The sequence below is a fragment of the Petaurus breviceps genome, unplaced genomic scaffold, assembly GCF_028583685.1.
Source record: "Petaurus breviceps papuanus isolate PSGF00001 unplaced genomic scaffold, PetGlider_PUasm1.0 90740, whole genome shotgun sequence".
Lineage (NCBI taxonomy): Eukaryota > Metazoa > Chordata > Mammalia > Diprotodontia > Petauridae > Petaurus > Petaurus breviceps.
Window position 1 is genome coordinate 7,806,881 of NW_027187330.1, and position 27,595 is coordinate 7,834,475.

General features: G+C 39.0%; 1 protein-coding gene across 1 annotated transcript in view; it reads left to right on the forward strand.

Annotated features, from left to right (window-relative positions):
- FRMPD2 (FERM and PDZ domain containing 2) overlaps positions 1-27,595 on the forward strand; it is a 279,466-nt gene that overhangs the window by 114,571 nt on the left and 137,300 nt on the right. The window contains exons 28-30 of the mRNA XM_069067069.1: positions 11,340-11,622; positions 14,302-14,473; positions 20,882-21,092. Coding sequence (XP_068923170.1) covers positions 11,340-11,622; positions 14,302-14,473; positions 20,882-21,092 — 666 coding nt within the window. The remainder of the gene's footprint in view (positions 1-11,339; positions 11,623-14,301; positions 14,474-20,881; positions 21,093-27,595) is intronic.

The following is a 27,595-nucleotide window of genomic DNA, read 5'->3' on the forward strand; positions in this document are numbered from 1 at the left end:
TTCTTCTTTGTTCCAGCACTTACCATAGTGCTTTGAAATTATCAAGTAATTATTACATTCTTCTTTGTTGAATATAATATCAAACTCCTTTAAAAATAAAAAAAAAAATCAGTTAACAAGAATTTATCCCACCCACTGAAAGGAAAATAAAAACAAAATCCTCATAACAAATACAATTAAAGAAGACATATTATCCCATTGTCCATGTCCAAAAATGTATGTCTTATTTTCCATATGAAATTCATCTCTCTGTAATGTTAATGGGAGTTGAAGATCTTCACCCTCCCCCCCTCCCCCATTAATAGGCTTCACAAGAGAAGCTCAATTAGGGGAGGCTTGTTTTTCAGGAAGGTACACATCTCTTGTTACTTTGTAATTAGGCAGTGGATCATGAGGGTTGTGATGCCCTCTGACCCTGAAGAAATGTATATGTTCTCTGAGATTAGCATGTTGCTTTGGGGCTTATTCACTGAAAGAGTGTACCTGTGATTTGGCCAGATGAGACTCTGGGTAGCCATTAAGGAGCTCTCTGGCTTTGAAAACCTAGATGTTGGTGCTTCTCTCTCCAGTAACTATGTATGTACTTAATGACTGTTGGATCTGTCTCTTGATCTGTGATGTATGTATTATTTAATCAGACAGTTAGAAGCCCTGTCTGCTGGTCTTTATGCTATTATTTCTACTTGTAATTTCTGTTTGTATTTTTTCTGAAGTTCAGGATGTTGACTTTTCCCTCTGAGTTAAGTAAAAAAAAATATATATATATATATACACATATGTATGTATGTATATTCACATACACATACACACATTTATACATACATACATACACACACACACACACACATATATATATATATATATATACACATATGTTTGATTAAAGTAAGATTGTTGACTCCTTTTGAGTTGCTTTCCTTTAGAAAAACAGATCAAAGAACCTGTGCTAGCAGTCATCCTGGGTATAATAGGGTGCTTGTCGTTACACTCTATTAGGAGGTGAATAACATTTTTCATTCTTAGTACTCTGGAATCATGATTAATCATTGCATCGATAAAGAGATTTTAAGCCATTCAAAGCTGTTCCTTTTACAGAAGACATCCAAGAAATTTCAACTTAATTCTCATTCTAAGAATGCCTCTGAAACAAGAATTAACATTTGAATTGTTCTGCTAGCCCCTTTCCAGAGGACAATTGCAGTGGGAAAGAGGAGTTCAAGAACCTCAATCCCAAATCCGTGTAGTTTTTAGTTCTTCTTCTTGAGTGCCCATTGGTCTGGAGAAAGTGCCTAAACTAGATCGTAGAGAGTTTTTTTTAAATGTTGAAGAGCCTCTCATGTAGGTGGTAGGTCAAGCAAACTGCTCCATCACTAAAGGACCAATATCCTAGAAGGTAGTAGATACCTACTGGCACTGATGCCCAAGAGTTCTGACACATTAATGTCTCAGCTCTGTTTCTGCCATGGAAATTTTCTAGACATTAACTTGGACCTTGATCATTATGTATCTTTTGCTTCAGAGATCACTGAATTATATGAATGACTCCAAAGATTTTCTAGCTCATTTGGCTTATTGCCAACTTGAGATCGCTGCCTGAGACAAAGTATACTGATGTGAATTCTTCACTCATGAGCACAGATTTCAGGAAATTAAAGATGGAAAGTTTTATGGAAAAGTAGAAAAAAAAAACCAAAATAGAATCCACAATAGAATTCATGGAAAATAAGAGCCACTCTCCAATGAGCAGCTCTTCTCCCAGAGGCTCATATAGCTCCTCAAGCATTTACAGGAAGAAAGAGGTATGTTCCACATCAGTGTTTCCAGCTGGTGTTGCCAAGCTCAACTCTTCCTACAGTGCTCCCTAGTGTCCATTAGGCTACTTCAGGCAATGCATTGGGCATGGCTTCTCTAGCTCTGCTGCTAAGTGTCACCCAAGAGGAGTCATTAGATATAATTCCTTATAGTGGATCCTCCTGTAGTTTCCTATTGCTAGGATCTGTGATGCTCCCTCCCAACAAATGGTGCCAGGTGTTGCTATCAGGCAAGGTTAAGCTAGGGCATAGAAATCATCATCATCATCACCATCTTCCTTCTTCTCCCTCTCTTCCTCATAGCCAGCATTTCATAACACTTCAGTAGCTTTACAACTATATCTTATTTGATCCTTACAACAACCCTAGGAAGTAGGTGCTATTACCTCCATTTTACAAATAAGGAAACCGAGGCAAACAAAAATTAAGTAACCCAGGGTCACACAGCTAGTAAATGTCTGAGGCAGGATTTGAACTCAGTCTTCCTGAAAACAAATCTAGCCCCCTATCCTCTGCCCTTCAGTGAGATCTAATTTAGTCCCTTCATTTTACATAGGAGGAAACTGAAGTCCAAAGAAGTTGCCCAGCATCACACATGTCAGTCAAAAGGCACTTATTAAAGCTTATTGTGTGCCAGGCACTGTGCCAAACACTGAGGTTACAAAGAAAGACAAAAGCAGAAGGTCTAAGAAATCTTAGAACCCAGGTTCTCTGACTTAAAACCAAGACTCCGTTATAATATGTACTTTCCCTGCCATTGAATGAATCCGTTTCCCCTATCAGGCAGGAAATACTATCTTCCCTGTATTATCAATCTAGTGAGGCTATGCTAGGCTAGGGGAATCATCTCACTAGGTGATACCCTATTTCCATTATTCCTGAGAACCACTGGTGTCACAAAAGCTTCCCTTGACAGAAAGATCTCCTTTGTCTCTGCCTCCAACTCCAGATTCAAATAAGCTAACTATAAATTGTGATGTCCTTTTCTCCTTTGACACACAGTAATACTTTTCCTCTTTGGGAGAGAATTTACATGATAATAGGATCATATGTATAGGGTTAGAAGGTATCTTTGAGGCCATTGAGTTCAAATTCTTTATTTTACAGATAAGGAAACTAAGACCCAATGAGGTTACATTATTTATCCAAGGTCATAAAGCTAGACAGTGTTTGAAAAGACGGGGGTTTGAAACCTGGTCCTCTAACGCCATCCATGTCCAGTATTTTTTTTTTTTTTGCTTTTTTGGAGGGGGTAAGGCGGCCAAGGTCACATGGCTAGTAAATGTTAAGTGTCTGAGGCTGGATTTGAACACAGGTCCTACTGACTCCCGGGCAGGTGCTTTATTCACTGTGCCACCTAGCTGCCTGTCTGGTATTTTTTTTTAATGCACCCTGATGACAAAGGAACCTTTATTTCTTCCTAATACTTCTTTAGATCCTAAGGAAACTGTCTGAGACAATATGGTAGGATTATTCATAAAATCATAGAACATAGAATCTTCAAGTCTGAAGAGACCTCAGAGACCATCTAGTCTAACCTGTACCCAAACAGAAATCTTCTGGGTTTTGGAGACAACACATTCACTTGTGGACAGTTCTGATTGTTAGGGAATCCATCCTAAGCAAGCTAGTGTCTAGCTCTTTGTGGCTTGTATCACAAAGTTCCACTTCCACTCTCCAAAGCCAAGCCAAACAAGAATAATTCTTCTACCTGGCAGAATTTCATATACTTTAGGGCAGCTATCATATCCTCCCCAAGTGTTTTCTTCACCAGCCTAAGCAACACCAGTTCCTCTAACCTATCCTATGGCATAGCACAGAGATGGCATTTTCCTACTTCCTCAGCCTCCTCTACTCTCTGGTTGGAGGCCTAGAAGGTGGAACACTAAAGTCCTCCAAAAGCTTTCCTTTACAGAGGGCAGGATCTGGACTTTCTAACTCACTCCCTACTTTCCTTATGTAGCTCTGCTTAGTTTGAACTCCACAGATGTTCCCCATGCTGGGTACCCTTTGGTGTCCCTCAATCCTTTCCAACTTTCTTTTGTGTGTTGTCTTCCCCTATTAGATTTTAAGCTTCTTGAGGGCAGGGACTATGCTTCTTTTTCTTATTTGTATCCCAAGCACTTAGCACAGTGCCCAGCACATAGTAGGCACTAGGACTGAATCGATTTGGGAGTGTGCTTGTAGGAATACAGGAAGAGGTAGGTAAAGAGAGATATATTAACCATGTTGAAGAAAAATGAAATCATTCATGGATCTGATTTATTAGGATGTGGAAGGTTATGAAGTCAATGGAACAAAATTTAACCTTGGCAATGAGGGAAGACAGGAGGAATCTGAGAAAAGAACTGGTGAAAAGATGGAGTGGTTGTGATGGAGAGGAGGAAGAACATGCCAAATGGTCTCAGTCTTCTTAGCAGGACATGATACTGTCAGCTCAGTAGGTTTGGAGTAGAAATTTGAGGGAAGTACAGAAAGTTTTTTGTTCTTTAATCTTTCATCCATCAATCACTCTCTAATTTTGAAAGGGAAGAAGTCTTAAAAGTTCAGCTTGAAAGGTAATATGTGGAAATGGGGACATAAAGACAGGGACAGTTTGATTGTACTGTATAAAAGACAGCGTTAGGGATATTATTATTTTTCTTTTTTTTTTTTAACGTAAGATGATTGACTCTCTTCTCTTCCTATTATATTTCACCTTCCCAAATCACTGTTTGGTGCTCTCAAATGGGGATTTACCAAGAAATAAATGGGTAAAGAGCATAAGTGTGAATTAACATCATATTACACACACACACACACATGCACACTCACATTTGGGAGACAAGTGTATTAGCTCTGGAAGTCAGAAGACCTGGGTTCAAACACTTATGTGATCTTGGAAAAGTCACAATTTCCTTGGTCCTCAGTCACATATAAAATGAGGAATTTGATCTAGACAGTCTCTTAAAATCTTTCCAACTCAAAGTTTATGGGTGAGACAATAGTGGATGATGAATGGAATGGTGAACTATGACATAATTTTAACAAATTTTATTCTGAACTTAACCATGAACAAAACCCCAGAATCAAGCATTTTCAAATACATAGAACACAAAAAGAGGATTGTACATAAAACTACAAATCTCAATTTCATACTCCTTGCTTTTTCTTCTAAAAGTACATGATGAATTCCGCATTTTACTTTCAAAACTGTTCTGTTTATCCTTTTCTGAACTTTCCTCTGTTCTCTTCTATGCACTGACTTATGAAAAATTGAGATTACTGAAAGTGAACTTCTCTCAGACTCAGTTTCCTTATCTGAAAAATGAAAGGTTGACCTTGATAGTCTCTAAGGTTTCTTCTAGCTCTAAATCTATATCTCTAATTATTTAATGCTGAGAAGCTTTATCGAATGTTTATCTCAATCACTTGGATTGATAGGATAAGACAAAATATTTTGGACATCTATGGAGGGGAGAAAGCCCTGTCTATACTATCCTGTGATGGTAGAATTGTTTTCCAAAACTTTTGTAAACCTATGGAGGGCTTCCTTCTGTGAGTTTATGATAGTTAATCTTCTCATACAAAGAGGAGAGCAAGTAACTAACAGTTATTTGGTCTAAGTATTTTGTATTTTTTTTTTAAGCAATTGGGGTTAAGTAACTTGCTCAAGGTTACACAGCCAGTTATTTCTGGGTGTGGTGCTAAGTATCTGAGCCCGGGATTTGATCCCCAGGTCATCCCAACACTGGGGCCAGTGCTCTTACTCGCTGAGCCACCTGGCTGCCCCTTAGCAATTGGGGTTAAGTAACTTGCTCAAGGTTACACGGCTAGGTGTTTCTGGGTGGATGCTAAGTGTTTGAGCCCGGGATTCGATCTCCAGGTCGTACTGACACTGGAGCTGGTGCTCTTACTTGCTGTGCTACCTGGCCGCCCCAGTATTTTGTATTTTTAAAATAATTTCTCTCCATGCTTTAATACTTTAAGGATCTGCTATTTCACTGGCATGGGTACACCTTCTAATGACACAGAATATAGCTCTTTCAATGACTTAGTAGGTGAACTTTAAGAAGTTCTGTGGCAAAAAAAATTCATCACCCTGTGGCCAACTTGGTGATGAACCTATTTAAGCTTGGTTAGGTTGGCTAGGCTGGTCTTTGGACAACAGACATAGATAATGGCTTGTCACTGCCATTCCTCAAAACTCTTCCAGCTTTGTAGAGACTGGTCAAATCTCATGTTTCACTTGTATGTCCTTTAAGAGGTAGCTAGGTGGTGTATTGGATAGAGTACTAGACTTGGAGTTAGGAAGACTTTAATTCAAATCCCCTCTCAGGCACTGATTGGCTGCCACTGATCTTCACTTGTCCCAGTCTCACAAGAGGAGATGGCTCTTCTTCTTGCCAAAGCCAACCCTCATATATGCACAAGTGATCTCTTTCCTTCCAATATTCTCCAAAAGATTGACCTCTCTATCATCCCCGCTCTCTCACTTCTCTTCAATCTGCCCCGTTTACTTGTTGCTTCCCCCATCCTCAAGAAACCCTCACTTGACCTGTCTATCCCTGCTATTGTTCCATGTCTCTCTGACCTTGCAGAGCTAAACTCCTTGAGAGTTCACATCTATAATAGATTCCTCTACTTCCTTTCCTCTAACTCTCTTCTTAACTTTCTTCAGTCTAGTTTCCAACCTCATCATTCAACTAAAACTGTCCTCTCCAAAATTACCAATGCTCTCTTAATTGCCGCCTCTAAGAACCTTTTCCCAATCCTCTGCAGCCTTTGAAATAGTAGATTATACTCTCCTTAACTATTTTTTCTAGGTTTTCAGGACACTACTCTCTCCTTGTTGTCTTCCTACTTATATGAATACTCCTCAATTTCGTTTGCTGAGTCTTCATACAGATCAGACCAGCTAACCATGGGTAGCCCACAGGATTCTGTCTTGTGCCCTATTCTCTTCTCCCTCTATACAGTTTCACTCAGTAATCCCCTCAGCTCCCATAGATTCAATGATTGTTTCTTTGCTGATGATTCTCAAATCTACTTATCCAGGCCTAACTTCTCTCCTAATCTCCAATCTTGTATCTCCAACTGCCTGTTAGACCAGTAGACATTTTAAACTCAACATGTCCAAAATGGAACTCATAATCTACCTCTACCCCAACTCTTCCTCTTCCCAAACTTCCCTTCTTGTTGTGAGCATCCTTCTAGTCACGCAGGTTTGAAACCTAGGTATCATCCTTGACTCCTTACAATATTTCCCCTCCATACTCAATCAACTGCCAGGCCTGTTGGTTTTTACCATTGCAGCATCTCTTGAATATGCTCTGTTCTATCCTCTGATACTATCACCACCCTGGCACAAGACTTCATCTCCTCATGCCAGAACTATTGCAATAACCTGCTAGGTGATCTGCCTGCCGCAAGCCTGTCCTTACTGCAGTCCATTTTCCACTCCATTGTCGATGTGATTGTCCTAGAGTATAGGCCGAACCACATCACCCTCCTATTTAATTAACTCGGGTGATTCATAAAATTCTTTGTTTGGCATTCAGTACCCTTTGTAACCTATTCCCACCCCACCTTATACTCTTCCTCTCCATACTCTTTGATCTAGTGATCCTGGCTTCCTTGCTGTTCCCCAAACAAGAATACTATCACTGGCTGTCCCCCATTCTTGGAATGCTCTCCCTCCTCATCTCTGCCTCCTGGCTCCCTTGGCTTCCTTCAAGTTCCAGTTAAAATCCCACTTTCTACAGGAAATATTTTAACTCACTCTTAATTCTAGAGCCTTTTCTCTTAATTATTTCCTGTTTTTCCTTATATAGCTTGTTTATACATTGTTGTTTGCATGTTTTGTCTCCTCCATTAAATTGTAATTTCCTTGAGGGTATGGACTATCTTGCCTTTTATTTTTTTTTGTATCTTCAGTGCTTAGCACTATGCCTGACATGTAGTGGATGCCTTATAAATGTTTATTGGCTGACCAATTGACCCTAGACAAGTCACCTAACCTCTCAGTCTCAGTTTCTTTGTCAATAAAATGGGAATAGAAATAGCACCTACTTTATGAAGCTTCTATGAGGATCAAATGAGATAATATATAAAATGCTTTCTAAACTTTAAACTGCCATATAAATGCTAGTTATTCTCTGTTATTATGAACCCAAGGTCATCTACTCAATGTGATAAAGCATCAGAGCAGAACTTTGGGGAGTTTTTTTTTCTTCCCCAGTTAAAAGTATCATCGAAAAGAAAGAGCTCTTTATAGGTTGGTCCTGATTAGTTTGAGTGACGAATCCCCTAACGTGGTCACATAGCCTCCATTTTCACACTATTCAAAGTTATGACTATATGAAATATGACAATTGGTTCAAGCCCAATGGAAATATGCAGTGTGAATTTGAATAATGTGACCACTTTAGGGAATTCATTATTCACATTAATTTGGATCTAGTTGTACAGTTTTTAGCAATAGATTATGTGAACAGAGAAAGCAGCCAGTATAATTTATCCCTTCTACATGTGATGTATGCAGATACCTACTACAATTCAATGGGACAGATTTGTTTTGTAATTGTAAGGCCACAGAACCAAGGTAATGTGCTAATCACCACTGCATAACAATAAATGTGAATAAGAGTTTCTGGACAGATGAGTCCTGATTCAGATATAGAAAGTGCTTGAAAAGTTGGTGTGCTATTTTTATGGGGGTGAATTTCTTATATATAAATGTAAATGACTGCAAAGAAAATTTAATTGTACTGAGGCTCAATTTCAATAATAATAAATCATTAAAAAGCTAGAAAAAACACAAAAACTTGCTCATGATGTCAGATTGAACAGGGAAGGTCTGGAAAGATAGTACTATCTTCCTTCTGTAGGGAATATTAATTGTGTGAAGACTTGGGGAAGAGTGTAACCCAAGTCTCAAAGCCAACTGGTGTTTATTGGCTTTATTAAAGCTCTCATCAACTCTGCCTTGCCCCCTTATGCAAATGAAAGCAGTAGTCTCCACCAATAAGGAGAGAGTCCCATACCAATGGGCTTTGGGATTAGGGTTACAAAAGAATGAATTTAATTCATTTCAAGTCAATTGGATCCAATATTTATTAAGAACCTACTCCATTCAAGGCAGTCCCTAGGTACTGGAGATACAAAGAAAAAAAAATCAGTACCTGACCTCAAGGAGCTTAGTTGATAAAAGACTTGAAGGCTTTGTGACAGGTTGTGACAAAGAGGAAGAATCTGGGGATGAATTTTGAATACAATAGCTGAGGGGTAAGGGGAAAGAAAAGTTATATATAGAAAAAATATAAAGTTATTCAAATTCAGTGTTCTCAATGGTTTCAGTCATGTCCAACTCTTCTCGACCCCATTTGGGTTTTTCTTGGCAAAAATACTAGCATGGCTTGCCATTTCCTTCCGCAGCTCATTTTATAGATGAAGAAATTGAGGCAAACAGGGTTAAGTGACTTGCCCAGAGTCACACAGTTAGTAAGTGTCTGGGATCAGATTTGAACTGAAGTCTTCCTTACTCCAGGCCAACTGAGTCACCCAGCTGCCTTTAAATCTTGTAATTTCCAGCAGCTGGAAAGTGCTATAATGGAGCATTGCTTTATTTTTGATTTTTGAGCTGTCTCTTTGTTTTTCCTCATAGATGTTTTCTTTTTGCCACCTCTAAACATGCTGTCTTTTGTTGTCAGTAGAGAACATCTTTTTAAATAAAAGGAATGCCAGGAAACCTCTCCATTGGGCTCTTCTGCTTGTATATGTCTTTCAACTCTCTCACCAGACAATGAATCTTCATAGAACAATCTTCCTGCTGCATTTCTCAGAAGGAGTTATTGTTTTTCAAAGGCTGATCTTTATTTCAGAGGGTTAAACTTTCTCACAGTCTTCTCCATAAGGGATCTTGAAGAGTTTTGAGAAAAAATATTGTTGTATAAAGGGATTTGAGATTCTTTATTTTCCTCCATCAGTGGCAAAACTCTTAGATACTTTAAAGTTCTGTTCCTTTCCATGAATACAGTGCAGTGTGGGGAGAATGTTAGACTTTGAATCAGGAAGACCTGGGTTCAAGCCCTGCATCTGACAGTCACTAGGTATGTGACCACAGATAAGTCACTTAATCCCTCTGGGCCTTAGTTTCTTCGTTTGTGAAATGGGGATAATAAAGTCTACAGTATTAACCTCATGGGGGAGTGTTATGAAATTCAAATATTATAACATGTAAATGTGTATTGCAAACTTTAGAATGCTATGTAAATGCTAATTATTATTATTAAAACTCACAAATCAATTAATAGAGACATATTTATTAAATTATTCCCATGGTTCAGGTATTATTCCTAGCAAATTTCCTCCCCGAATGGGGGAAAATATACACATATATGGTTATATACAGTGAAGAGGACCTGTGATTTCATTGGTCTATGGAACTCCTGGGTGAGCAGACTCTTTCCACCAATGTGGATCAGCAACCTGACTTCAGATAATGGTTTTAGAGTGTTCTGTAAGTGGTGTCAGACTTATAGAAACAGAGCCACTAATCAGTGCATAAGGGACCCTGCAGGCTGTATATTGACTCAGAAAGTCATTCATTAATTCATACATTAACATTACCTATGTTCTATTGTTAAGGGTAACTGGGTGGTAGAGTGGATATAGTGCTGGGCCTGGAGTTAGGGGTATCTGAGTTCAAATGTGACCTCAGACACTTACTAGTTGTATGACCTTGGACAAATCACTTAACCTTGTTTGCCTCAGTTTCTCAACTGTAAAATGAGCTGGAGAAGGAAATGGCAAATTATTCCAGGATATTTGCCAACAAGAGTCAGACAGGATTGAAATAACTGAACAACAACAAATGTTCTATTGTATTTTAATTTATTTTGTTAAATATTTCCTAATTATATTTTGATTTGATTCATTCCCACTGGAGGATGTGATGGGCTGCCTGAGGCCAGGCAAAACTTGAATCCAGGCATTCCCTGGATTCAAGGTCAGGTCTCTATCTAGTATGCCATGCCTTTCATTATGCAAACTAGATTTTTTTTGGTAGGAGAAGTATTAGGAACTGGGAAGGGTGGGGGGCAGAGTCTAGAAAGACTCAGTTACCATAGGATCCAAAAGAGAAGAAAGTAAAATTAATAATAAGGATAATGGTAAACAGTCTTTTATGTAGAGCCTACTATATTCCAGGCACCATGCCAGTAGGCTCTTTAAATATTATCTCATTTACTCCAGCCTTCAGAGGTGGGTACTATGATGATTCCAATTTTACAGCTGAGGAAACTGAGGCAAACTGGGTTAAGTGACTTGCCCAGGGTCACACAGCAAATGTCTGAAGTTGGATTTGAACTTGGAAGTTGTGCTCTGTGTACTATGGCACCACTTAGCTGTAGTACACGTTTTATTCTAGGAGACCATTTGACACAACCCTAATGTTTTTCTTTTTGAGATTAGTATGCAGAAATATGAATGTAGAGTGAGAAGTTGATCATAAAATGTTGAGATATATATAGATTTCTTGTTTTTAAGCCCTGAATTTGAAAGGACCAGCTATGATGAATGTCACAAGTATGGTCGCCCTGAGTTTACTTCCAACCCTGGTGATGAAGAATATCTTACTATAAGTACTACATCTGCAATTCCATTCTCCTATGGAGGATGGTTGGAAGCACCTTCAGGGACCACTCTTCAGCCACCATTTTGCACATCTAGGACTTACTTGGTATCCTTGCCTATTGAGGAATCTGGTAATAGTGAGGATGAGTGGGAAGACCTGGAGGAGACCATGGATGCAGAGAATGACCTTTCCAAGGTAGGTAGCAATTCATCCTTGTGGGACAGATTCTTCAGAGCTCATGCCATATAGTAGGGTTCTTCCAAGTCATCTCTGTTGCCCTTTTTATCTCACTCATGGTTGAAGTGCCTATCAGTTGGGTCATCCATATGCAGAATGGCGTTCTCCTTGGCCTGATTATACTCACTTTTAAGACCTGTTTAGTTTTCTATAGAAATTAGACCTACTTGAGGTCAGTTGCCTTCTTCTCTGACCCTTCTCCTCTCACGTACTAAGCTCTGGCTTACTTTTTCCTATTTTGTGCTGATAATTGACTGTATAGAAATATATTGGGGAAATGGTATCAAGGGATAACAGCTTAGGTCTTCTCTGCTGAATTCCTATGTTGGAGTAAATTCAAATCAAGCTAGAAACCAAGTTCAGGAATAGTATATGGTTTTATCAAGTTAAGGGAGACATTAGAGGGTGGGTTCATAGTATGAGCCTATACTAAGAAAGTATAAAGATGAGAATCTGGAACTAGGGAGTGAGAGAACGCTGCATATGTAGCAAGTTAGGTTAAGAACACAGAAAATGAGAGTCCTGGGTTCTACAAGAGGCCTGTAATCATTTGTGAAGAGCCTCCTATCTGCTCTATGAAGTAAGAAAAATTTGCTGAATTGTTAAGAAATTTAAATAAATGCTTTAGTAGGCTTTAGAAGAGTACATGTTAAAATGCCTAACACTAAAAACTGTGACTAAAACATACTAGTTTTTATTCTGATGTTGTCCAAACTCCACTTTCCTTTATTTGTACTAAATATTTCTAGTCTTCAACTGGGAAGCTCCATTTGCTACAAATAATTAAGCTAGTCTCTAAGGACTATGGCAGGCAGACACATATGGAGGGTAAAGATTTGTAATTCAAATCACTCTCTGCATAAAAGACCTAGCTCTTATCTGAAATATGAAGCAACAAGTTAATGGAGTAGATGAAACAGAGGCTTTGAATGTGCTGGGCCACCATTGATAGGAAAGTCAGGTCCCTTTGACATGGTCTGAAATGATTAATTATGGATTCACAACAGCATGAAGCAAACTGGAGAACTACTTATGGAGAGAAGTCATTCTTACTGAAGTGACTGTTAGAACTTAGAAGCCTGAAGGAGAAAACAGGCCCTAGGAAATAATCAGAGTCTAATTAATATAGGATTGGAATTGCAACCTCAAGTAACATGCACACACACACAGATAGAGAGACAGACAGATAGATAAATGGATAGACAGAGAGATAGATCAATAGATGGGTAGATGGATAGATAGATAGGTAGATAGATAGACAGATGGATGGACAGATAGATGGATAGATAGAGAGATAAATAAGAAAGGCACATTGCTTTACTGTACAGAGACCTGGTCCTTGGAGTCAGAAAGATTGGAGTTTAAGTCTAGCCTTTGATAGATCAAACTGTGTGACCTTAGGCAAACAATTTAACCTCCCAGTGCCCTTCATAACTCTAAGATTCTAAGCTGTAGATGAGCTTTTCCCCTGTGTTGCTTAGAAGACATTTCTTTATCACCAGTCTCCTATAGCAATGAAATCACTGATCCAGACGAGTTAGATGTAGATAACAAACATAGACATATCTATGTCTGTATACACAATATTAAATAGAGCTGTCGTGCTTTATAATAGAGTAACTTTTTTCAGAGATTATCAAAATGAGATCTTATAAATGCATGTGATCATATTTCCGTCCCTCTTTCCATGCCCTTAAGATATAAAGGAGCTGGATTGTTCTTAAAAATGTGTAAAAATATCCTAGGTGCCTTTACGTATCTTGTATGTGTACGGTATGTATTCGATCGCCTTCTATGGGTAGGGTGCTGATAAGTCCTACATGGTGGAGTGGTCTGTATGTGTATTATGTTAACTCAGAGTGTAGCTTAGGTGTATGTGGGGGAAGTCTGGAGTATATAAATTATTCATCCAGCCCCTGCTATATATCTATATCTATATATGCATATATATATATAGATAGATACAGATATAGATATATATATATATATATAGATAGATAGGTAGATAGATAGATAGATAGATAGATAGATAGATAGATAGGTAGATAGATAATTCTTTGCAGTAACCTATTTTCCACATATTTGACTGAATTCATTTGTCATGTTCTTGGGACATGGCATGATTAAGAGGAAAAGAAAGGCCCACAAATGTGCTGCAAAGATTTCCTTCTTGTCTTCCACCTACGTGAGGACAACTAAAGGAGGAAGTAGCGTCATGGGGGCATTTAGGACCAAATGCCTCCAGGCTTGATATATGTTGATTGGAAGTCTGGGAGAATGGTCTAAGAGGGAATTTGGGAGGGGAGGAAGCAACTGTGGAAAGAATGCATTCTGGGTATGTGTTCATGTGAGATTAGAGTGAGGCAAGTGTGAGCATAGAGTCTGTGTGTCTGAAGAAGATCAGGGAGTGAGGACAAGAAACTTTGCCTAGTGAGAGCAGATGTCACAAGAGAACATTTGGGACTTACTTGAGAAAGTGAGTCTGAACAGTTGTGCCCTCACAGGTGAGGATGAGTGGTCAAGAGCTGGCTCTGTTCCCAAGGCCAAGGTCCATCACTGAGTTTGGTGGAATCTGGGAACAGGACATTTTCAGTGCATGAAATGGCTCATCATTTAATAATACGCTTCTTGTTTTAGGGGAATGGAGAGAATGGGATCTCCTGTGACGACAACACCCAGGTGCTCCTCCTCCCTGATGCTTCTTCTGAACCGAACATGGTGGCTGACCCTGTGGAAGACCATTCATCTGTCCTCAGACCAGAGGATGTGCCTGAAATAGCCCTTGTGAAAGACAATGATGGGCAGCTTGGTAGGTGAACCTGAGTGGAGAACAGAGCACTGCTTTCTAAGCACTTACTTCGTCTGCATTGTGCCTTTTCTAGGCATCAAGAGAGACAGCATGCGATAGCAGATGATATTCTAGACTGGAAGTTAAGTAACTGCGGTGTGAATCTAGACTTAGATACTTAAGAGTTCTGTCACCATGGGCAAGCCAACTATCCTCTTTGAGAATCATTTTTATTATCTGTAAAATGGGGATAATAAACCAGTAGTGCCTGACAGGGTTGTTGTAAGATTCACATGTTAATTTATTAAAGTTCTTTGCAAACCTTAAAGCATTCAATAAATGATACTTATTATTGTTTATTTTATAATATTTATTTTATATATTAATTAATATTATGAATATTAATATTACAAATATTAATTATTAATGTTGAATCTAGTGATCTCAACTCACTAGTGACTGTAATCCTAAGTAGGCAACTTTGGCAGGTGTGACTCAGTGAATTCATTTGGCTGTTCAACTTTAAAGAGCTAATAACAACATGAGATGATTTATTATTTCTTAGGACAAATATGTGAAGGTGAAGTCAGTTATGGTCCTGCTCAGCTGAATTTCTCTTTAGTGAAGAAATAGGAGAGAAACAATGAACTCAGAGGACCTGGTTCCAAATCTTGGTTCCATCAGATACCATTCATATAATATAACCTTGGGCTGAATTTTCCTGGGCCTCAGTTTTCTCATCTGTAAAATCAAGACTAGATGACCACTATGGTCCTTTCTAAATATAAACCTGTGATTGCATGACACCGTGATCCTAAGTTAGAAAGTAGCTGATAATATATTTGATTCTTGGCATCTCTTTGGAAACTACTCCAGAAATGATGTAACTAAGTGGTGTAGTCAGGAAGATATGAAGCCAAATTATGCCCCAGACATCAGCTGTGTGATCTTGGAAAAGTCACTTGACTTCTATTTACCTCAGTTTTCTCAACTGTAAAAGAGCACCTATCTGGCAGGGTTGTTGTGAAGATCAAAATGAGATGATATTTTTAAAGTGCTTAACACAGCACCGGCAGTTTAATTGCTGCTTTACAAATGCTAGCTAGTATTAGTATTACTATTTTTATTATTCAGTGGCATGCTGAGTAACACACAGTGCTGTAATGTTAATGGGATTTAAGATCTTCCCACCCATTAATAGGCCTCATGTGGAGCCCATTAAGGGAAGCTTACTTAGGGGAGGTTTGCTTATAGGAAGGCTTTCACACCTTTTGCTAATTTCTAATTAGGCACTGAGTCACAGGGTTGTGATGCCTTCTGGCTTGAAGAGGTGCATATATGCTCTGAATTGGTGTTTTGCTTTGGGGGCTCCCTTATGAGAAGAATCTTGTGATTTCCTGGTCAAAATTCTGAGTGGCTGTATGTTCAGAGCTCCCCGGTTGTTCATATGTAAAGGCTTTCTCAATCCAGGGATGTATGTAAAGTGTATAGTTGAATCAGGCAGTCAGAGCCCTGTCTGTTGGTCTTTATTTCTCTGCTTGTATTTTCTCTGTTTGCATTTTCTCTGAAGTTCAGGGTGCTGATTTTTCCCTTGAACTAATGAATGTAATTTAGAAAAGACTGTTGACCACTTAAACAGCTATCTTTCTTAGTAAAGCAGATCTAAGAACCTATGCTAGCAGCCATCTGGGGATGCCAGTGTGGCTGCCACTACAAGTGGTCAAAAAGAGTAAATGACTTACATTTGTTCACATAACTAAGTGGTGCACTACATTGAGTACTGGGCCTGAAGTAAGTAAGATCTGAGTTTAGCCTCAGATGCTTACTATATGTGTGATCCTGGACAAGTCACTTAACCTCTGATTGCTCAGTTTCCTCAACTGTAAAATAGGAATGATAATAGTACTTAGTTCCCAGGGTTGTTGAAAGAATTAAATGATGTGTGAAAAGCTCCTAGAACATTTCCTGGTACACAGAAGGTGCTGCATAAATGCTTATTCCCCACCTTCCATCCCTATTTCCACAAGCTTTTAACCCTCCTCCCCTCAGGACAAAGGTGTTTAATTTTTGTTTGTCCTCTCTGTCCTTCCTGAACAACCCACAGGGCATTTAGGCTACAAAAAACAAAGTGGAGAAAAAAAATTGAAAAAAATTTATCACTAGATGCTTTAGTTTCTGATTTTCTGAATCCTTTATATTAGGATAGAAAAATAATTCAAATAGGTCATCTGACTTCCTGCCTCTCCATGTTAATATTTTATTAATAGCAATAGTTAAGATTACAGGAACTCACAGTCTATTACTATCATTTCATGGTTTTCATAGGTCTTTCTTCCTGATGTCATTGTCCTCAAAAATGAAGAACAAACAACAGCAACAAACAACAACAATAGTAATGACCTAGTATTAAGAGGTTAATAGAGGGACAGTTAGGTGACACAGTGGATGGAGCACCAGTTCTGGTATCAGTAACAACTGAGTTCAAATATGGCCTCAGACTCTAACTGTGTGACCCTGGGCAAGTCACTTAACCCTGATTGCTCCAAAAAAAGGGGTTAATAATGCAAGTAGTAGCATTTTCATGATAGATACTGAGGGTTGGAGAAAGCAGTGAAGGGATTTATCTTTCACATTTAGCAAGTGACAGATCTAGGACTTAAAGTCAGAATGTCCAGTGATATTTATCTATTGTCAGTCTCCCATTCCTTAATAAAAGGGCATCCCCTCTCTTTTCAGAAAGGAAATTTTGAGTCTTATTATAGGAATGTAAATTTTGAAGATCTCCCCTACCCCTAGGTTAAGTGGTGGGAGGCTTGTTTTTCAGGAGATACTTTGTGATTGGGCAGTGGGTCAAGAAGGTTGTTACATTCTCTGAGCCAGGAGAAAGGTATATAAGCCCTACTGGGAGGCTTTGCTTTGGGGCTCACTTTGAGAAGTGTTGTGTGATTTGACCAGGTGAGACTCTGGGCAGCCGTTGAGAGCCCCCCCAGCTTTGAAAACCCAGATTTTCATGCTTCCCTCTCTGGTAACTGTGATTAGCTATGGATGTATGCAATGATTGGACAGTTTGGAAGCCTGTCTGCTGAAATGTTCTTGTAACTTATGCTTGTAACCTCTGTATATTCTGAAGTTCAGGGTGCTGACCTTTTCCCACTGAACTAGGTAAACGATATATGTTTGATTGATTAAAGTAAGCTTTTTAACCCGTTTTGAATTGCTTTTCTTTAGCAAAACAGATCTAAGAACCTGTGTTGGCAGCCACCCTGGGGATGCTGGGGTGCTTGCTGCTACAGGTCTGGTTTCAAGCATTCTCAGGACTAGGAACTGCTTCCTTGGTACACCATTTCCAAGGCTTCAAGGGCAGGGCAGTTAATGAATAAGGCAATGAAGAACATCTATCACTGTTATCACAACTTTGGAGCTGCCAGGAGGCTAAGAATTTGAGCTGTTTATTTTCATTCAGGAAGAGAAATGAGTGAATGTAAATTCAAGATGAATGCTTTCCCTCCTCCCTCTCCCTTGTATGTCCAAGGATCTCCTGGGTGTGATTTCCTCATAATTTCTCAACTATAACTCAGACTGAGTAGATGACTTTATCTCTTGCCAAGCTCAGACCTGGTCCTTTAGCTTCCCTTCTGGATTGGGGTTTAAAATGAAACCCAGGCTTTCTTCCCAAGACTTTCTCTCTAAGTTGCAGCATTTGGATTTCCAGGTTTCTTGCTAACACTCATACTTGCCAGGAAAATGCCTCCTCCCTTTGTCCTCCAAACTAATCAAATTGGCACAGGATTTTTATGATTCTCTTCAAAGTTGCAAGTGATATTTCTTGACTCTTCGTCCTCTCTACATTACCCATTGTTGAACAAAACATTTACCTCTCCATGTTAAGCAACTTATGGTCATGTATTATCCTCTGTCTCTTAATATCATTGATATCCCGAAAGGCTGTCCATTAATGCTCAGTAAAATACTTTGTATATGTTTGACTTTCAATAAATAGTTGGTAATTGACTCACTGAAGTTGATACTTCTAATATATAATCAACTGTAGGACCTTGGACAAGTCATTCGACTCCATCTGGATCTTAATTTCTTCCTCTGTAAAATTAAGGAGTTGGAAAAATGGTCCCAAAGGAAAAAAAAATGCCTCTCTCCTGGTGGGAGTAATGTGAAGAACTACTAAGACAAAATGGTTGTATGTTGTTGGAAGCAATCACCATATCAGTTGTTTCTGATTGACTGCTTTTGTTGTAAATAAGTGGTCAAATCAGTAAGCAAAGGATCAAATATGGAGCAGGGTGTAAAGGAAGTGTCTTTAGAAATGACTGTGATGTAAAAACAAACAGCATCATTGACACTTATATTTAATAAGATGACACCTAAGGTTCTGCCCCATTCTGATCTTAGCAGTAATTGGTATTTTCAAAGCACTTAAAAGTTTGCACAGTACTTTGAATTCTATTATCTCATTGAGTTTCACAATAACCCAGTGATTTAGGTGCTTCAGGCAACTAGGTGGAACATAGACTTCTAGGTGACACAGTGGGTAAGAACCTGGGCCTGGAGTCAGGAAGACCTGAGTTCGAATCTGTCCTCTGATATTTAGTAGCTGTATGACCCTGGGCAAGTCATTTGACATGTTTACCTCACTTTCTTCAACTGCAAAGAGGGAATAATAGTAATACCTACCTCTTGCTGTGAGGTTGAAATGGGGTATTTATAAAGTGTTTAGTATGGTGCCTGGCACATAGAAGGCATTTAATAAATGCTCATGTACTTCCTATAGACATTATTCTCTACCTCTCTGCCATTGCATCCTTCTATTTTCCTGATTTCTCACTGTTGAAATTCTGCCCATCCTTTAAGATGCAGTCCAGATGCTATGTGTTCCATGAAGCTTTCCTTGGTCCTTTCAATTAGAAATCAATCAATGAATAAGCATTTATTAAGTGCTACTACATACTTGCCAATGTGCTGTTATCATATGTAGATCTTGAAAGCACTTTCTCATGTTCTATTCTGTATTATAGTGTATATATTTTGTATATTCCAGTCCATACTAGATTGAGATATGTTCCACCTTCCTACTAGATTATAAACTCCATGACAGCAAGAGCTATGTCATGTCTTTGTAGCTCTCTCAGAACCAAGGATAGTGCCCTGTACTATTTGCTATATTGAATTGAATAAGGTAGTTTTTTTTTTTTGCTTTTTTTGGAGGGGGGAGGGCAGGGCAATTGGGGTTAAGTGACTTGCCCAAGGTCACATGTCTAGTAAGGGTTAAGTGTCTGAGCCAGGATTTGAACTCAGGTCCTCCTGACTCCAAGGCCAGTGCTCTATTCACTGCTCCACCTAGCCACCCGAATAAGGTAGTTCTATGGCATGAAGCCCTTTGACTATGGCATCTCACAATCATAGAATATTAGAGCTGGGGAAGACCCTTGTGATTATGTAGTCTGATCCTCCCATTCTACACATAAAGAACATGATATCCAGATAGATTAGCATTCTATGAGAAACATGGAAGTTCATATGTAAATGTAAAGAAAAAAGAAAGGTGAAGTTTAATGTAAAGTGAATTGACAAGTTTCAAAATTGTTTATGAGACAGTAAGGGGAGAATGAGGAGATGAGAAGGGAATTATGCCTTAGAAGGCATTCTCTGTCATATGTTTGAATACAAGCCCTAAAAACTCAAACCAGGTATGACATGGGAAGCAACTCAGTGTCTTATATATAGGACATACTCTCTAGTGGGAAAGGCAGTCTCCAAACCAACTCTCCTGACCAGATCTGCTTATTCTCAGCAATGTTCCATCTGATGTTTGTACTCATATTCCTACTCATGTCCCTTAAGTGTCTTTTTTGGCAAATTCTCTTGGCTCTCTCTCATCAGCTCTTCATAAGTCTTACTGTGTGAATGAGGCCATTCTTGGACATTACTCTTTCTTTTAACTGTTTTGAGGGTAATTGAAAATTGAAGGTCCTATTTCTTTCTAGTACGTGTGAGAATATTATTCTTCTTCCTATCATTTTATTTTGCTATAGCAGTGGGTCACTGTATCCATAAATTTAATGTGGAGAAGGGTCTGGTGTCCTAGGAACTGGGGATATCATGGGTAATGAGTGGGTGGTTGTAGAGAGAAATACTGAGACACCGAGAAAGAGGTAAGTAGCCAAATTTTGTTCCTCTGAGCAAATGAAAGATGCCCTATCAGCATGCCTAGCTCTTATCAAAGAAGGCTGGCAGTGCATTGAGGTGTCCCCAAGGTTGCTATTCTGTGCTGCCCTGTTCTTTATCTGGCTTCCTCCTGTATGAAGAGCCTTTCTGGACTTTTAATCCTCCCCAACATGCCTATTTCTGTACCTTTCAGGCATGGTGTGGCTCTGCAAATTTGAATTTCACTTCTTTTCCATTTCATTATCGCAGGCTTGAAGCTAACAAGAAGAGCTGAAGGTGATGTACAGGGCATTTATGTCCTGGAAATTGTGCCACATTCACCAGCCAGCAGAGAAGGGAGCCTTCAGCCAAGGGATCATATCCTCTCTATCTGTGGAGTATGGATGGAGGGTATCAGTCTGGAGGAAGCTTTGCAAGTGTGTGAGGCAGCTGACCACACAGTCCACATCCGAGCAATGAGGTAAGCTCACATCTCTCTGTTGTTTGAATGAAATATTCATTAAATATCTTAATTTTTTTCTGGTTTTGGGCTTGATGCCATTTATTTTTATAGAGAGTCCCATTTGAAGACTCTCACAACGTGAGAGGGAGAGAGAAAATAGAAATATCTTCCAGATTGACTTTAAAGCCTTTCTCCTTCATAACTGACTCACATGTGGCAGTATTTGGTGTGAAGGATGCCATCTAAAAATAAATTGTATTGCAAATCATAGGAATACAAAATGGCAGATGCTGAAGAAAAAGAAGTATCATTGATGCTTCCTGTCTGGGGGCTGGTACATTCTATCTCAACAGGGAAGTGACCTGTACTAGATGATATAGGTTCTCAAACTTGGATCTGACTATCCTATGGAATAAATGGATTTTCCTCTAGTGGTCTATGTAATAAGTTGGCATTTTTCAAGGGAAAGAGGGGGTAACCACCCTTTGAATACTGGGCAATTTGACCAAGTAGCAATATAGCCTGAGAACTTTCTCAGCTTGCTTGGTAGAGGTTGTCTAATTCTGCTTCCACAAGGAATTGAGAGTGATGCCAAATTATCATTTCAGTAAAACTAAGTTGTTGGTAGGGAATTCACTAGCTTTAGGGAATGGGCAATAGTCTTGGAAAGTATGCTTATACAATTTGTTGTTGTTGTTATTCAGCTGTTTAGTCATGTCTGACTCTTCCTGATACCATGGACTGATAGTATGCCAGGTCCTTCAATGCTCTATTATCTCTTAAAGTCTGTCCAAGTTCATATTCATTGTTTCCATGACACTATCCATCTTATCCTCTGCCATCCCCTTTTCCTTTGGCCTTCAATCTTTCCCAGTGTCATTTCCAGTGAGTCCCACCTTCTCATTGTGTGACCAAAGTATTTATACTTCAGCTTCAGTATTTGGCCTTCCAGTGCATAGCCTGAATTAATTTATTTAAGTATTGACTGCTTTGATCTCCTTGCTGTCCAACGGACTCTCAAAAGTCTTCTCCAGCATCACAGTTTGAAAGCATCAATTCTGTGGTACTCAGCTTTCCTTATTGTCCAATTCTCATAGCCACATATTGTTACTGGAAAAAGCATAGCTTTGACCACACAGACCTTTGTTGGCAAGGTGGTATCTCTGCTGTTTAGCATGCTGTCCAGATTCACAATAGTTTTCCTTCAAAGGAGCAAGCATCTTTTAATTACATGGCTACAGTCATGATCTGCAGTGATCTTTGAACCCAAGAATATAAAATCTGACATTGCTTCCATTTCTTCTCCCTCTGTTTTCAGGAAGTGATGGGACCAGATGCCAAAATGTTAGGTTTTTTTATGTTAAGCTTCAAAGCTAGCTTTTACATTCTCCTCTTTCATCCTCATCAAGAAACTTCTTAATTCCTCTTCCCTTTCTGTTATCAGAGTGGTAGCATCTGCATTATCTGAAATTGTTTATATTTCTCCAGATAACTTAATTCCAGCTTTGGATTCATCCAGCCTGGCTTTTTGTATTTTGTACTCTGAATATAAATTAAATAAATAAGGTGAAAATAAACAGCCTTGTTATACTCCTTTTCCAGTCTTAAATCAACCAATTGTTTCATGTTTGTTTCTGGCTGTTGCTTCTTGGCTCCTCAGGAAACAAGAAGATTTGATAATTCCATCTCTTTGAGAACCTGCCACATTTTGTTATGGTCCACACAATTAAAGGCTTTAGTGCAGTCAATGAAGCAGAAATAGATGATTTTCTGCAATTCCATTGCTTTCTTCATAATCCAGCAAATGTTGGCAATTTGGCCTCTAGTTCCTCTGCCTCTTTGAAAACCAGCCTATACTTTTGGTAATTATTGGTTCACATGTTGCTGAAATCTAGCTTGCAGAATCTTTAGGCATAACCTTGCTGGCATGTAAAATGAGAGAAGTTGTTCAGTAATTTGAACATTTCTTGGCATTGCCTTCCTTGAGGATTGGGACATAAACTGATAATTTTGTAATCCAGTGGTCATTGTTGAGTTTTCTAAATTTGCTGGCATATTCTATGCAGCACTTTAACATCATCATCTTTTTAGGATTTTAGATAGCTTAGCTAGAATTTCATTGCCTCCGCTAGACTTGCTGTTAGCAGTGCTTCCTAAAGCCACTTGACTTTATTTTTCAGGATATCTGGCTCTAGATCAATAACTACACTATGGTAGTTGGTAGCATCAGTGATGCTGAATTCTTTCTTCTGTGATATGGTTCTTCTGTGTATTCTTGCAAACTCTTCTGCTTCTGTTAAGTCCTTACCATTTTTGTCCTTTATCATGCCCATTTTTGCATGAAACATTTCCTTGCTATCTTTAATTTTCTTGAGATTTCTTGTCTTTCCAAGTCTATTGTTTTTTCATTTTTTTTTTCATTGCTCATTTAAGAAAACCTCATCTCTCCTTGCTATTCTCTGGAATTCTGCATTCAGTTAGGTATATCTTTCCTTTTTTCCTTCCCTTTTGCTTTCTTTCTTTCCTCAGATATTTATAAAGCCTCATAAGACAGACATTTTGCTTTCTTGCTTTTCTTTATCTTTGGATTTTTTTTGGTGGGGGAGGGTTACTACTTTCTGTACAATATTGCTAATCTCTGTCTATAGTTCTTCAGGAACTCTACCAGATCTAATCCCTTAAATCTATTCATCACTTCTACTTCATAAAGCATATTATTTAAGTCATATCCATATAGTCTGATGATTTTCCCTACTTTCTTCAATTTAAATCTGAATTTTGCAATAAGAAGCTCATAATCTTGGCCATAGTCAGTTCTAAATCTTGTTTTAACTGACTGTGTATAGCTTGTTCACCTTTGACTGCAAAGTGCATAATCAATCTGATTTCTATATTGACTATCTGCTGATATCTATGTATATAGAGTTGCCTTTTGGGTTGTTGAAAAAAAGTGATTGCTATGACCAGAAAGTTATCTTGAAAAATCTCTATTAGTCTCTGCCCTGCTTTATTTTGTACCCCATGAACAAACTTGCCTGTTATTCCAATTATCTTTTTTTTACTTCAACATCCCAATCCCCCATGTTTAATATGGCATCTTTTATTTTTTTTGTGGGGGGGTATATTTTCTAGAATATTTTCTAGGTCTTTATAGCTCTTTTTCATCAGTGGTTGGGGCATAGACTTAATTACTGTGGTGAATGGTTTACCTTGGATTCATACAGACATCATTTGGTCATTTTTAAGATTATACCCCAGCATTGCTTTTCATACCCTTTTATTGACTATGAGGGTTACTCCATGGATTTTTGCCTACAGTAGTATATGTAGTGATCACCTGAATTAAATTAATTCCATTCCCATTCATTTAAGTTCACTGACACCCTGCACAGCATGGCTCATAGTTTCATTAAACTACGCAAGTTCTTCCACCATGACAAGTCAGTGTTCCAAAGGGGGTGCTTATCTAATGCTTTCTTCAATTGCTATTTGCAATTTTCAACCATGGGGAGGTTCAGAATTATTTTGAATAATAGCAAAGAAATACAAGGGGGCTAAGGATATGCTAATCTCATGTTTCACGCTTTCTCATAGCCTAGAACAACAAAAAAAAATCACTTACCAGAAAGCTACAAAATAGTAGACCAGGTCAAGTATAGCTTTCTTGGCTTCCAGGCCAGGGTGGGAACACAGGATTCCTGGAAAAGTGTGTGATCTAAAAGCAGGTATCAGTCAGCAAGGATATAGGGGATCAACTCACGATTTTATCACTTTGATTTCTATTGCTACTGTACCTTGATCTTTTGTCTCCTGTTGTGTTTTTTTGGATTCTTGACTCTAATAACAATTTGACTGTATTGGTCTGACAAGTTCTGATGGCCCAGAGGATCCTTTCGTTGTTACTAATGTAATGAATGTCTCTAACTGGCCTTGCTGTGATAGGTATCTTTACCAAATCACTGCCTAGCTCCCCAGTTAATGCCTTTGGACTAGGCTGGTTATGACAAGTTCCTCTTCTGTGTTCTAATATGCAATTTTCTGTCACCCTTAAAGTTATCTTCTTTAGTCTAGGAGATAACCTTTTCTGGCATGCTGGGACACATCTAGGTGAGCACAGTCCAGTGAAAAAGGATTCTGGTTTTAAAGTTAGGTGACCTGCATTCAAATTGAGTGGGTCACTTTATCTTTCTGGGCCTCACTTTCCTCATCTGTAAAATGGGGCAGTTAGCCTAGATGACCACTTACATCTCTTCTAACTCTAAATCTATAATGTAATCATTTTATAATCTGTGAAACTTCTGCTTAACCCTGGAAGATGACTATCCAGTGAAAACAAGGGAATATAAGCCACCCCTTCTTTAGTTATTCTTACTGTTTTCTAAGCAAGAACTTAGGGAAAAATAACTGACATCCATGCAGTGGTTGAAGGTTTACAGAGACCTTTACATGCATTATTTTATTGAAAGGAAGGCACAACATTTAGTACCTTCTCCTTCTCTTACTGGGCCCATGATTACAATGACATAGGGAAATCCTGGAGAGGAAACTCCTTCTACCAAAGCAGTTCAGAACTTTTTCTTCACCTTGTAGTCTTCATGAGATGCCCGTGACTGAGATGCTAAAATGATTTGTTTGGTATCACTCAGTCAATATTTGTCATTGTTAGGTTTGAATCTAAGTCTCCTTGACTCCTCAGAGGTCAGGTCTCTATCCACTCCACCCACTGCCTCTCCTAATACTAAGCACAAACTCTCAAACTTTAAGCCACAAGAGATGACTGAACACTTGCCCCACCATGATATAGGTGAATTATATACTTGAAGAATGGCAGAGGACAGATTATACAAGACATCTCTCAGACTAGCCTTTTTCCAGTTTAACAGTTATTAAACTGGTAACTAATAATGGTCATTAATATTTATCTACCGCTCTCAAATTTGTAAAACATCTTATGCACATTATTTCATTTCAGCCTACCAATACCCTATGGGGTAGGTATTGATATTGTAATTTTTGGCTGTTTTATGATTTTATAGCTCCTCCCCATGTGAAATTTCCTCTGCCAATGCCCCTGGGCACCTCCCTCTGCAACTTATTATCTTAAAAAGTTGCCTAGTGATCTGACAGGCTAAGAAACTTGTTCAGGGTCATACAGCCAGTTTCTAAGAAAAGGCAGGACTTGAAACTGGGTCATAATTCAGAAATGGTGTCTCTATGCATGATGCTATGCTGACTCATCCCCATATTACAGATGAGAAAACTGAGACTCAGAGAAGTCCAGAATCTTGTTCTTCCTCACAGAGCCAATAAATGTCACAGGCAGGATTGTTGGTACCCTGGTCTTGTGTTGGGATGAAAGTGACTGCTGGTGAGGAGGACCACTACTGACAAATCCAGGCATGTACATCTCAGTCCAGTTCCCAGGGTCAGCTGGAAGGCACAGTCCAGATTTTCTCTCCTCCTCTACCTAAACAGACACATTGAAGTCTTGTGCCTGTGTGAAAAGGACTATTTTTACTCAGGGGAACTGAAGCTGTCCAAAATCAAAGGCCTCAGGTTTCAGAGGTTCTCCATCAAAACAACTCACTGTTAAAATTGTTCTTTTCTGGCACTCCTATTGAGTGACGCACCCTAGCTGAAACCTTCCATGCCTGCCTATCCAATCACAGATTGGATCCCTGACCCACTTCAAGTCTGTCCCTTCTGGGTATGAATCCCATTTCTCCAGTGAAAACAGTAATCAGCCTGAACATACCTTGGATTTAACTCCTCTGCTTTAGCTGCAAAGCTTATATCTGCCTAAGAAGGGATGGTACGTTATTACTGGGTGAGGGAAATAAGACTCACAAGTATTGAATAGCTAGAGAATGACTGAGTGCAGGATGTGGTAGACAAGACTGTGTATATCTTAGACTTCTCTGTGCTTTGGGGATATAAGTGGCTAATTCACCCAGAGGTGAAAGAGCAGGAAGTTGGGGGGGGGCCAACCTTGATAGGAAGCAAAACTAATTGTTCTAGCCCTGAGAGTAAAAGCAAAAGCTTTAGTGGAGGACACAGGGTGGAGGTGCTATGCACTCTGGGTGGACCAAGCCTTCCTGTCAATTCTGGCAGGAGAGAGGTGTTCATTCTGTCAGAGAGCACTGAAACTTCATTAGTCTGGGCCACTAGACATGGGTTCCATTGAGAGACCCGGGACTAGAGTTGAAGGATACTGGGAAAAGACTTTAACCAATAGAGGGACATAACACAGACTATCTTTTCCAGATTGAATCTTAGCCAAAGAGAGGCAGGGCAATGGACTTCTCTGTAACAGCTACACCGGCCAGCCGCAGAGGTGTACGGTGCAGATCCCTGGATGAACTGAGTCTTTACCGAGAATTGTAAGTGATATTAGGGAATACCCAATGGGGACTTTGGAATGCTATTATTTACCTGCTTGAATTAATACCTTTCAAAATGTTATTTTAAAATGTTCCACAAAACTTACCACTCAGTGTGTTGTATTCCATATTCTTGAAAGA